Below are 14091 nucleotides of genomic sequence, written 5' to 3' on the forward strand. Positions count from 1 at the left end.
GGATCTATGAGTACTTACATATCATGCTCAATATAATTGTTTCCTCACAAAAGTCACCAAACAGGGCACAGGTCACAAAATACTTTCTCCTATTTACCAGCACAATATAAATTACATCTGCTGCTTTGTTTAAGAGTGCAAGAACCTCAGACTACCACTCCTGCACTTCCCAGATAAATGCACCTTCTAGATTTGCTGGAGGATAAACACAGGTCATATGGGAACAAAGTACAAACATACCATAGATCTAGGCTGCTTGTTGTTTAACTGTAACAAAACCCTCTATAATAGCTAGACCACTCCAGTAAAATATCATAAAAAAACAGTACAAATGCCAGGACAGATTTTGCTGTCATAAAATTAATAAGATTACCCTGTTGATAGCATAAACTCTGAACGTATTATAAAAACATGGAAGTGCTCAATTTTATATTGCTGTCTGCAAGACATCAGAGTTAAATAAAAGGAAGTTGTAAAGGGATTTTAAAATAAACCAGGTAGGAAGACTTAAGGCCTCTTATTTCTGAAGCAATCTCTTAAACACGGTTCCTAAAATACAGCCATGAAGGACTCCTGGATGCTCCACCTTACACCAAGGGAGTTAATCCCACTGGCTCACTGCCTTGGAAGAAGAATAATATGGTGCTTTGTTCTGGAGAAGATGCCAGAGTCATTTTAGTCCAACTGCAGTAAACTATTAAAGAGGAACATCTGCAAGTCCCATATCCATTTGGATGAAGTAATTGTCACTATTAGCATCTAAAGAATTATTATCCTGAAAGGAAAATGGTAGAGGATATAAGAAATGGCAAGGATATAAGGAAGGGGACACATGTAACTGTCTACACCACCCCTCCGAAAAGGAGGAGTTTGACAACTGGCAACGCTTCCTAGCAGAACATTACTATAGAGAAGGATCAAAAAAAAGTGTCTTTTTCAAAAGCAAACTGTTCAAGTCCAGAGGGAATCAAATCCACCAGGCTAAGCTAAGAAGGGGATTTTCCACCAGATGAGAACTTTAGCTTTTGGCATTCTTCCTGCTAGTCTCATTAGAAGTAATGTTGAGAAATCCTTGCTTCCTGGTTTCTAACACTTCCTAAGAAGATTTTACACCCCGACTGTACATTCTGCAAACTGAGCTCATCACTGACCACATGGGATCTATAAAATTGAGGTATTTTATTAAACTAGGCTCTTCCGCACTGCAGTCTTTCACCGTACTAGACAACATGTAAAATTATGAAACAAATGGATGATCAGGGCAACTTGAGAAACAAATCAATGTTGAAATGCTTAGTGAAGCAATCCACCACCAGCCTGAAACAGCCAGGACATTTCCAGCATTTTACCTTCTTGCCCCCAATGTATCCTCCAGCAGCTCCAAAGCTTTTGGTGAATGTTCCCATCATAACATCCACATCTTCAGGATTGAGTCCAAAATACTCCACTACACCCCGGCCACTGGGACCCAGGGCACCTATACTGTGAGCCTCATCAAGGTACAGATAGGATTTGTACTTCTTCTTAAGGGCAATCACTTCAGGTAAACGGACTATGGATCCCTCCATACTGTTGAGAAACACAAATTTATTTTAAGTTGATTTAATGGTTGGGACCTCTTTCGAGAGCCCCAAATCACTGAACTTGCATTTTTCCTCCCACTCTCATTAATTGTGATCACATAAGAATGGCTATACATGTTTGTATTCTGCAGAGAAATGAAAAACACATCCTCTTTGCACCTAGTGCCCAGGTAACTATATTCTATGTGTTTATCCTCTCTGGGATGTTGAAATACTGAATAAATAGTAGCAGCAACAGTAAGTTAGAGGCAAAGGAGCGTGTTCAGCAATTATTTTATTATTTACTTCCACCCTCATGTTGGTATTCTGATCTGCCATCTTATTTACCTATTGTTTTTAGATCTAAGAGCTGACTAGGCTTTCAAAATCAACACTCCAAAACACCCCATTTTGTGCTGAAAGTCACTGTGATTTAAACGATTAACATGACTAAACCTACTATATGCTCCTACTCACTCAGAAAAAAACATTCAATTTGCATAATTCCATGCACTAGCATCATCTAGTGAGCACAGAAAGAATGGAATAGACAAGCGAATTGAGACCTCAGCTCTGATATAATCAATTTAGATGAGCTTCTACAATCTGATCATGATGTAGGCAACACTGTGACAACACCATGTGCAGCTACAATACTAGCAACACAAAGTCCAGGATGTCAAATATACATACCTCAGTTTAAATCTCACACGTGAGATTCATAAAATAACTATAAAGTGGTTAACAGTTTGATTTGACAAATTTGACAAAGGAACTCAAATACTAAGCAGCTAGATCTCATGTGGAGGGTCTTAGGAATATAAAGAATAGTTTGTACCTGTATATTCCTTCCACCAAGATAAGGATTTTTTTCCAGGGCCTCCGTGTACGAGGTTGCCCATGCACAATAGCATCTTTGAGCAGCTTCTCCAGGCTTTGCATATCTGCACCAGAAATTACTGTTAAATGGTACCAAAAAAGCTACTGTCTTGAACTTTGACAATGACTAAAGACAGCAATACTACAGAAACACATAAATTGGTCCAGTGGGGAGGATGGACCATACATAAGCCAATAAGCATGAACTTCATCTAGCTGCGGGCCTATAGATGAGATTAAAGGGAATGGGTGACGATGAATTGCAAAGAAGAATTTGACCATCCCAAGTTAAAAGTACAAAGCAGCAAGTGAGGGGGAGGGTGTGAGGAAAGGAGAAAAAAAAAGGCATTTAATTGTTAGGAAGAGAGAAAGCAGTTTATGGAGCAAGAGTGTCCTTGTGGATAGAAATAAGTCAAAGAACAACATGCTCAAGGATAATCAAAGAAAGATAAGTAGAAGATAGACCGAAGTGCAGAACAAGGAGAGCAAGTGTACTTTTACGTCAGTTCTGTTTACAAGCTGAAGAGACTACACATGTGGAACAGAAAGCTACTAGAAACAAATGGAAAGGGAAAAAAAAGGAAGAGCCAGTGCAAGGATGATGACAATGCTCAGCATATCAGAAACTAGACAGAAGGTGCTGTTAGCCACGTAATCTGAAACCTTATTAACTTTGGCTAAAAACAATTCACATAATCCAAGGAGACCTGACAGAGTTGTGTGAGCAAATACATACACCTGAAATCAATCCTGGAAAGGAGGGGGGCAGGGGAAGCACTGAGGAAGGAATGCAGGTGGGAGTAATCCAAGCACAGAAGTTAAAATGTTGAGTAATAGATAGAAACACTAGGACATGAAAAAGAGCACAAGCAATTGTGAAAAGACTATTGGTAAACTAGAGCAGGTGTAGCAGCAAGAGCAGCTTGTGAACTAGAACTAGGCTAGAAATTAGAAAAATAATTCAAGTTAAACCGTTGGAAGATAGATAGTGTTCAGGAAAAGATGAAGATGAAGTCAGCAGTCTCCAACATATTTCTCAAAGAAAAAAGGATGAGTTTAGTTATGGAGAATACTAGAATAAAATACTTCTGCTCCAATCTCTCAAAAAAGGGAGGTCTGAGAACTAGGACTGACCTTAATAAACAGGACAAACTGCAGAATGAGGTAAGAAAAAAATGAAAACAATTTCTATTGTTTTGTATGTTTTGTTTTGTAATTACAAAATTGTATGAATGAAGCCAGTAACATCTCAGCAAAATGAAATGAATTAAAGCAGGATAGAATATAACACGAGTAGTATTGAGAACACATGCAGTTTATTGCTTGCATTTTGCCTTCTGATTCTGATGTGTTACTTCATTCTCTTTCAAAGATCCACACCACCTATAAAGTTTCTAAAATATCCCATAATCTCACCATTACTAGTTTGTACCCTATGCCCACAGACTATTCCCCCATATAATACCAGAGCCTCTAAATCCCTCACAAAATGCATTTGTCACAGGTGTTCTCTAAATTGCTGGAACTGGACATGACATTCAGAAGCGTGCTTATACAAATGCAGAAGCTGAACACAAAGTTTTTATGATCTTGCCCAGCAATTAAGCAGTGCTGCAATCAAGATTAATGATAAACCAAAAAAAAAAAAAATCAAGCATTACCAGTACACTCTACACCTTAAGGAAAACTCTTCAAAAAACAGAAAAACACAAAAGAAACAAGAAACACAATAGAAGATTCACTATCAAGTAGGACAAGGGAAAAAAAAAGAACTGCAGACACCCAAGCTTTGCTATCTCCACCAGAAGTTTCAAAGGAAGTCGTCATAATCTCAGAGAGTGATATTAAAAGAGAAGCAGAAGAATGAAAGTAGTGGCTTTATTAAGGAGAATCCAGTACTTCTTTCACTGAGAATAGAAATTAATATTTATTTTTAAATCTTAGAATTATTCTAAGTGTCTCCTTTGGAGGAGGCTGAAACTAGCAGAATGACAATTTTAAGTGTTTGTTTCCAAAATACACCAAGTAAGTAATGCAGTTAAATTAATCTATGCTTTGTATCCTCCTTTGTAATAACATTATAAAAACACATAGCTCTCAAGCTTAGCATTTGTATTCTTAAGGTTTTATCCTTAAGTTAAAAATTCCCTAGCTCCCCAGATTGTAATTTAGACCACTACAAGACTACCTTACTATATGACATGGACTGTTAGTTGAGTCTAACTGTGCTGAGCTATCAAAGTAACAGGAAGCCAAGTTAGAACACTACTGCCCCTAAACTGCCAGAGAAAAACTTTCCTTGTCACATGCAGAGATGTAAGCCAGCAGAGCTTCATGTTAAAAGTGATACTAGTTGAGACTGAATATATGAGGAATTTCCAATCCACCATGATTAAACAGTAAGTAGCAGCAGTCTTCTGACCTTTCAGGTAACCAGTAATTGATTTCCTTGCATGAAATTTGATTTCCAACTATTAGAAGATAAGACAGATCTGATCCATAGCCCCTGCAGAATGTCCACCATTCTATACTTACTGTTGTGCTTGAAGATTCGAATAGTTGCTCCTGACAGTCTTGCTCCAAGCACTAGTGATGCGTGATTCAGTTCATCGCTCAAAATTAGACAGCCCTGAATTAGAAGGAGAAAAAGGAAGATGTTAGAAAGGTTATGTTTCATAGTCAAGCATACAACACCATTCAGATCTGAACTGCACATAAATCATTTAAGAACAACAGAAAAACAAAAGAAATACAACAAATGTAGCTGGTTCAGACAAGACTGGCAAAGAAACAATTTGCAGCCTTAGTATGGCAAATGAAAATACACTGTTATTACTTAAAGAATTTCTTAAATTTCACTATCCAGAAAACCTGCAGTTGAGCATGCCTGAATGCTTCATGACGACTATTAGTACTCATCTTCCTATACAGCCAGGCAAAACAGAGCAGAGCAGCTTGCCACAGTTCACTTGGCAAGTCTACAGCGGTGCTAAGAAATAAAATCCAGGGCACTGAGTTCCTAGATTGATGACTTTATCACTAAGTTGCACTATTTCTTACATTCAAAGATAACCACTGACTAAACGTGTTCAGAGTGGTTACAAAAAGCCTAATTTTCTTTAATGACCAGAATTATCAAGTACTTTGTAAATTAAGGTAATGTGCAAGAGACAGTAACAGGAAAGCAAAAGTAAAGAGAAATTCCAAAGTTTTCTGAAGCCCTTAACCATTACTTTTATTATTTTTCCAAAGAAGGGAACATATATTCTTGAAAAGATATCTTAACTGGACATGATTGTTTGGAGAGCAACAACACTTACAGATCAATACCTGATACAATGCCTACAATTACAGCTGATCAATGCCTACAATTACAAAATGTGGTAGCACAGACAATAGGAGTATTTTCTCCACAATAAGGGAAATTTTGCACTAGAATTGCAATGTATCTAGAAGCATTCAACATCCCTGAAAAGCCTGAGACTGGTCTTCCCCATGATCTGCACTAAATCTTAAGTGTTCCAATAGCAGTTACAAGAAAGGTTCACCCTGCATATTTTGGAGACTTTAACATAAGCAGTATTGAAATCTCCAACTAGTATTTGCTCTTTGGAACAGGACAAGAGCATGCATACTACATCACAGGGTATTGCTGTTAAACACAACTATAACAGCTGAATAAACCAGTACTAGCATCCTTCTTAAATGGTAATTAGTAGGACAAAAATGATAGATTAAAAAAAAAGATGGAGATGAGATTAATAGGCTAGAAGAGGCTTCTCCATAAGTACCAATATGAGTGGTTGGTAGAGAAAGAAGATACAATAAATTGTTGAGTACTCCTTTTTTTGACCCTCTATAGCAACAGGACATTCAATTAGACAAAAAAATAAATAAAACTGAAGTAGTAAAGAATCTAATAATTCATGCTACTCAGGAAAGGGCAAAGTATCAAAGAAATAACTGGTTCAGTACAGCAATAGCTGATGATCATATCTAAAACTGAGCAGTGATGCTACCACAATGATAAGGCTTTGGTTGTATTTATCAGCCAACTTACATTTGAGAGAGTAGCCAGGAGACTAACACTACTTGGGGATCACACTACTGGTATCAAGAGAAATATATGCCAGTAAATATCCCATCGCTTGTGTTCTACAAAGCAGAAATGAAAACTGAAGCGAAAGCCACATTTTACACAAAGTGCTATATAAATGAATTGCGGAATTCAGACCTGAGCACTTAATTTCAAACTGACTATACACGGAAGGTAATTTCGTTGGTTTCTTTACAACCAAAATAAGATCCTTCAAGCACAGTTGCTCTAACTCCACTATCTAGCCTCTGTCAGTCCAAAGCTATGATGCAAAGCTCTGTGCTAAAGGCAGTACAGTATGCTATTATTAGCTAGTTACTGTAACAAGATTAATGACACTTAATTCAAATTAGGCAAGTTTTGTAGCCTAGCATTCCCTCACAGTCCAATGACTCCTGACCTTATATCCCACATTATCTGTTGTCTACACTCACCATACTTGGCAGTGTCTGTACGAAGCTGCTGACAACTTGGCTGTTAACAGTGGGTCTCCTGCTGAAGACCACCAGGTGCAGAAAGACCTGGTTTTAGTGATGCTTTAACGGTTTAATTACAGCTTTAATACAACTTCCAATGTATACCAAACTGTACCTCTTTACAACATTTGCTTAGCAGAAGCTACTGTTGACAGGGCATAGTGAACAAAGCCTGGGTGATGCTGATGAAGCTTTTGAATTCTTTTTGTTGACCAGATTATGTGAGTAGAGTCGAATCCTAGCATTGTCAGGTCATATTTGTTGCTATTAAAAGTGGATTACATAACAACATAGAATCCTTATATACATGATTTAAAGAGCATAAACAGAACAGGTGTTACAGTAATACATACAAGAATAACTTTATTGCAGTGACTTGTATTTAAGCCAATTAGTAAGTTGTAACATAATTGCCCAGATATGGTCTAAATAATAATTAGTATCAAGTTGTATTAGTGACTGTCAAAGGAACTCCTCCTGGCCAAATGATGTTGTCATTACTGATTATATTTGTAATAAGTAATATGTAGTAATCCTCCAAGAATTCATGTTCCAAGCAATTTTGTACCCCAACAATTTATCTAGGACATGCAGAAAGACACAAACAGTAGTGAGATGAGAGCCCAAAAGTTTAATCAAGCATGGGAGTCCCTTGGCTTCACTAAAGACTAACAAAGCATTGAAAAAACAGGCTATGCACACCCAGCCAATCATGTGCTGGGTGGTGCCAGAACTCAAGACTTGATTTATGTGAGTTTTTATTTGTAGACAATGAAGAAATCAAAACTGCAGCAAGAAGCAACGTTGGGCAGCCAAAAGAAAAAGCATTTAGTGAATGTTCCAAGCCATTAAATGGCTCATTTGACAGGAACTCTTTTCTTCAGAAGAGAACATTTTCTGTTTGGAGTATTCACTTGAGTATAAGGGCATTTCTAAAGTTATAAGGCAAAAACTTCTTACTACTTCAAATCAAGTGCACAAAAACTAAGTAGGCTTATTACTAACAAAGTGTAGATTGTTGTATCCATCTGAGCATGAAAAGAGCTGGATTATTAAACATGCAAGTTATGTGCATGAAAACAGCTACAGTACATACCTTGGTATTTACTGTTCAGATTCTTTCACTGATTGTAAAAAACAGTTAAAGTTCAAATGTGACAGCTAAGGAGCTGAGTGAGGTGTCTCAAGAATATTCTGATAAGCTATTAACGATACAGTGGGATCCGCATACGCAAAAAGAAAGGTTGACTAAGTGTGATAACAGGCAATTTCTGACTTAGAACAGAACACACAAGCAGTCAGAGGTATGTTGAAGTAGATGTCTAAATCCAAAAGTTCCCACAGAAATTATGTGTCATTTTTCTGTCCAAGAGAAATCAGGGAGATGTGGGAAGACAAGAAGAAGCAAAAACCAAGTAAAAGACATAAAGATACATTATTAAAAAACAGAGCCTTGTGGAGACATTTGACTCCAGAGAAGACTAGATTTAGAAACACTGTATTTCTCGGGCATCATATTCAAAATAAATAAATTTTTAAAAATAATTGGAAATCTGGTATTTCAAACATAACACCTCTTATCTCTTGGTATGTTAAGTAGACACTTGCTTCAGAGTTACAGATAACATGAAAAATAGGAAGACACTAAAGCTCGTCAAACAGAGAATCACTAGGAGGAAATGTTGCTGTGAAGAACAAATGCAGCAAATTCATAATCCATAAGAAGTGATTTCAGAAAGAAAAAAAGTAAGTGGAATAAAGGAAAAATAAGTCACTACACAGGGACAAATAGGTTTGTAATGCTAGGATAACAGTGAACCATCTTCATAAAGAGCAAATAGTTCCAGTACTTGCATTATTTTGCTCAAGATAGCAGCTAAGAGAACATATATTTTGCACCAGAAGATACAAAGAACTCTGTTTCATTTCATTTTCCAATAACTTTAAAACTAGTTTGAGATGCAAGACACTCAGGCTGCATCGTGTATTGTTTTATGAGGCACATAGTAGATATAATCAGTGTTTCCATTTCACCTTATTTCTCTTGAATAGCTTTTCTAGAATTTAGCTCCTTCAAAGTAAGGATTTTTCAGATGTCACTCGAACGATAAATCCTGTATGTACCAACATGCAGTTCAGCTCATCTGTGTGCCTCAAGACAGTCACTTCTGAGGTGTCTCAAGAGCATCAAAACACCTTCAGTCAACCAGCCACTACTTCATATACTAATGAGTAGCCTGAGGAAGCAAGCCATAACACACTATGCTTTCTCCCAGAAAGAGGGCAAGATCTCGAGTGCTATCATTTCCTAGGATGCCGTTGCCCAAAAGATTTTGGCAAAGGTCAGTGATGCGTACTGTGACCTATAGCTTCCACAGAAAATATCTGCAAGAGCTGTCACTGAAGAAAAAATAAGCAAATAGCTTTTGGCAAACTGGACCATCATAGTCTTTGTTAGCCATACTTTTACTAGTAACTTGAGCCATACCTTGCCAACTAAAGCAGGAATGTTCATAGAGTTGGTTGCAAACCCCATTCCATATGCCATTGCAGATTCCACACCTAGAAATCTGGCAACTAGCTTTTCCAGCTCCTCATGCTTGTCCAAGTTTCCTGCACATAAAACAAATTCAGAGTGAGAAGCTTTCACTACTGCTGTATTCTACAAGAAGTATTTCCATCAACCAGAATGTGGTTTTCAATAAAGACTGTACAGGAACACTAAAAAAAACCTACAAACTCGCACATATATCAGAAAAAAGCAAATAAACAGCAGTCCTGTATAAACTAAACCCAGCAAGTCGTCTCCACTGAAGTAATGACTTTTTTATTGCTTAGTCTTAACTTCAAGAGCTGGAACAAGTAATGTTAAAAGACCTGAGATCAAATTTAAAGACTTGGAAACATACAGTCAGGAAGCATCCTATCTTACTCCAACTTACCCATCTCCTGCCTAGTGCTGCACACCCCAGCTCCATACTGGGACAGAACTTTAGCTGCTGCTTGTTGGCAAGTCCCATTGTTCTGTGCAAATCCAAGGTAGTTGTAGGAACCCATATTAATAATGCCCTTTATCACTTTCCCTGTATACCTGTGTTGTAAAAACATCACAAGTTAGGACATATACAATTGTAAAACTAACTACACCAGAAGATTCTTATTTCTGTTTCCTAGAACTAAACATTAACAAAGTCAATAGAACCAACAGCACTTTTTTTCAGTGTTGACACTCATTATGAAACTGAAATTATCAGTGAAAAAATGTTCTCCCTCTCTTGTGGTCTCAAACTAAAAGTGGAAGTTCCCACAACAGATTACACATTAAGAGGCATTTATGCTATTGTATGTAGCATTACTTGAGGCTTCTCAAACTATTTGTTGTTTCTCTGACATGTCCCCCTTCACCATCCCAGAAACATACAACTTTCTTCCCAATTACAAAATTGGATCTCTAGATCAATTAACTTGGCAGCCCCTCAAGCAGGATATCCTCTAACTGCAGAAAGGAAACACATCTGGCACTGCTGTGCTAATGCTACGTGACAAGGAGATTAAGGAAGAAGTTTACTGGAAAAAAGTTTTAATTATTTTCCTCCTGATAGCTAAAGAGAGACACGACTAATTTCACCAAATACTATGCTGCAAACCTCTTCACACAAACCTTGTGGTATATCACTTCCAATTTGTAAAAAAATGCTGTCCTTCAACTTCTGGTTTTGTTTCCTCAGTCCATTTCAGTTCTGACTTAAAATAATCATGCTAAATTCAGTTTCAGCAGCAACATTTCAATCAAGTATCTGTACTGATTCTAAACCAGCACAAAAAGTCACAAGTAGTAATGCAATCCGAAGTATCTATCCACCCCAGGTTCTGGTCATCACACAGAAGGACATTAATTTTACTATAGGAGCAGGCCAATGAAATCTTAGCACAGTCAGAGGCATCAGTACGTGTTAATATCAAAAGATTATATAAAAATAATCTCGGTGGCCAGATGTGGTTCAAAACAGCAGAATTAATTCAAGCCAGTGGATAGCTCAAACCTAATTCCCTGCTCCTTTAACCTCACAGCCTTCAACTTGCTTTTATAGACTCTCTAGTTAAAAAATAGTTGTTGGAAGCCTTTCCTTCAATTTTGACTCACGTGAACGTCCAGTTATAGTCATGGGAAACTCTCTCCATCATGTCCACTTTGGCCCCTGGCACACTGCAGATTGGACGGTTCCAGCTGTCTCGAATGCGCATGTAGAGGTTTCTGGTGTAGAAATTTTCAAAGTCTTGGTACAATGGGACAAAGTCCTGAAACACATCAAAAGCACCCAAAGTAAAAGGGAAGAATATATCACAGCAAGTCGGAAATAAGAGGAATGAATTGTTTTATGAAACAAGCAGCACAATTTGTAAAATGAAAGGTAAAGAAAACACAGGAGAAAGGTAAGAGTTCTTCACTCAACTCCTGAAACCAATTCCACCCAAAGCATTTTAAATACAATATTATTACTTCTGCACAAAAATACTTGAAGGTGATACAGCAGCAAAACAAAGACAGCAACTGAAGAGGTTCAAGTAGTGGTGAAAAGTCTATCTGCTAAATGTGATTTTCAAATTTTTTCAATCTGCAAATCCCCCAAGATTCCCCAAGGATTCTGCCCCCAAGGTTTCCTCAACAGGCGGTGCTTAATTGTGTATAACACAAATTAACACAAAAAAGCTTAGTGAAGAACAGGCATGCTTTTCCTTGTTACTTTTCACCAAACCTTAAGTAGCTTATATCATCTAAAAGCCATCAATCACAACTAGAAAAAAAAAAAACAATCACAGCATTAGGTCATGCTTCACATTGTGAAGTCTCAAAAATTTGATGTACGGGTGAGAGCGTGCTAAAAGCAATACAGAAACTGACTTGGAAGGTCCTAATGATGCAACAAGGTCTTGTTCTCTAACCTTGACTGCGACTTGAAATCCCTTGGCTCTCATTCCAACTTGATGGCTGACTTTGTTGGTTAGACAAATAGAGAATCTACCTGGAAACTAGCAAAAACCCGCTTTGTGGGATGCACGGGTGTATAATCTTTACAACAGACTTGGATTCAGCCTTCAGAATTAAGCAGAGCAAGGGAATATGCTTTTTTTTTTTTTTTTCTCACCATACAGTACACATTGCTTTCCTGAATATACAAAGACTTAAAACTGAGGTACTCTGCTATATTTTATTTCATACGTAAGAAATACATTTAATATAGCAGCATTACTATTATCAGAGAGTTCATTCTTAGAGCCTACCACATTTTTTTTTAGCACAGAAGCCAAACTCTTAAGCTACAGCACCTCTGTTCATCACAGCTTATCATCAAGCAAGTCCAACAGGATTTCTTTGCATGAGCATTTCCTGAATTCTAGCTTCCCTTCCAACATTTTTCAGGAAAACTAAGTGACTGTCTTGAATGGATAACAGACAAAAACGTCAAACTAAGTGTGACAAGTGCAAGGACATCAGAGCATTCAAGAACATGTTTTTCTGGCCTACTTAAAACGCTCCAAAGTCATAAGATTCCATTATTACTTTTCAATTAAAGGGAAGTTTGACATTCAGTGGCAGTAAGAATGCATAATTAATTTCCTACTGTCACAAAAACATGCCTTTGTAAAAATCTACAAAAGGAAAATAGACTTCATGATAGGGGTAAGAGCCAGCATCACATTTCTTCCTGTTTTTCACAATAGAAATGAAAACATTGAGAGAGGCATTTTATTTTAGGTGACAGGATAGGCAAGATAGAATATCTGTCTGACCAAATGCTAGTACTAGCCTGACATTTGTACCACTGAAGCAAAACTGGAAGTGTTTATGCCAGTTTTTAAAATATCTCAAACAAATGAGCACTGACAAGCTTTTATGTGCAATGCTCAACTGAAGGAAGATATATTTTTTTCCCCTTTACCTTCCACATTTAATGATTTCACAACTTTCAGCTTAGAGTAAAAGAACCATCTAGGTCTACCTCTTAGCATCCTCCTACCAGAAGCTGCACAGGAAGACAGAGCCCCAAAGAACTAACTCCCAAGTAGACATAGCTGCACTCAACTCCTCCTCCATTTTGCCTGTGCATAATGACATGCCCAAAAGGCACAAAGATGCTCATTTCCATCGTTTCAATTATCGAAAAACAATCCAAATTTTGCCAGTGTTCTCTCCTCCAGGGAATCACAAGTATATCCCTTCCCAAATTAAGGCATCATTTCTATGAGCTAAGATACACCAAAGGGCAATTATTTCTTCCATGTTCCTTTACTTTACAGTTTGGCATTATTTCACACATGACACGTCTTCTCTGAAGGTCCGCTGTCAAATGAGCTTAACAGGGGTAGCTAGTCAGCTGATGAAGTGGTAATCCTACAGAAAGTCATTCATTTTCTGAAGTAGCTACACAGCTCTATCCTTCCTCACCTGCAGCATCTCACTGTCCCGGGCAGAAGGTTAGTTTCTAGCCTGAACCACTAAAAAACTTGGCCACTTTTACAATGGAGAAAAACTCCTTGGTATTGACAAACACATATATGAAAAGTTACATAGCTGCTGTACTCTGATACAGAGTACTGATATGCATGACAGTATTTGAGGCAATAGAGTGAGATCCTGATTCATGACACAGAATCCAAATGGTTGCCCACAAGTGTCAAACTCTGTTACAGCATTTTATAGGGGAGGGGGAAGCAAGGTCGAAAAGAAACTGGCACATTAACAGATCAATACTTAAGGGATTTGAACTTATTACAACTACTTATAATCTACTGAAACATTTTCAACCATTTTCAGCTTTTCTTAACCACCCTTGCTTGACAATTTAGCTTTGCAGTAGTTATTCAAGCATACTATGTGACCCAGGAAATCAACTGAAACTTTAGGCCAGGTTCCTGGCTAGGAGTGGAGGCTGGAAGTGAGTCATTGTACTAACTCTAGCAGGTATGCCTGGGCTGATACAGTCCAATCTCACCTCAGATTTCTGATCAGATAAAGTATGCTTTATTTTGAAAGCCAGGCTGACAAAGCAGGAAGAGTAACAAGCTCAGCTGGTGA

At 37.7% G+C, this 14091-nt stretch overlaps 1 protein-coding gene across 1 annotated transcript in view; it reads right to left on the reverse strand.

Moving 5' to 3' along the window:
- SPTLC2 (serine palmitoyltransferase long chain base subunit 2) overlaps positions 1-14091 on the reverse strand; it is a 74354-nt gene that overhangs the window by 44306 nt on the left and 15957 nt on the right. Inside the window, exons 3-8 of the mRNA XM_035327101.1 lie at positions 11158-11312; positions 9956-10104; positions 9502-9626; positions 4977-5070; positions 2401-2506; positions 1350-1569 (exon numbers count right to left, since the gene is read on the reverse strand). Coding sequence (XP_035182992.1) covers positions 1350-1569; positions 2401-2506; positions 4977-5070; positions 9502-9626; positions 9956-10104; positions 11158-11312 — 849 coding nt within the window. The remainder of the gene's footprint in view (positions 1-1349; positions 1570-2400; positions 2507-4976; positions 5071-9501; positions 9627-9955; positions 10105-11157; positions 11313-14091) is intronic.

The sequence above is a fragment of the Oxyura jamaicensis genome, chromosome 5 (genome assembly GCF_011077185.1).
Source record: "Oxyura jamaicensis isolate SHBP4307 breed ruddy duck chromosome 5, BPBGC_Ojam_1.0, whole genome shotgun sequence".
NCBI classification, from domain to species: domain Eukaryota; kingdom Metazoa; phylum Chordata; class Aves; order Anseriformes; family Anatidae; genus Oxyura; species Oxyura jamaicensis.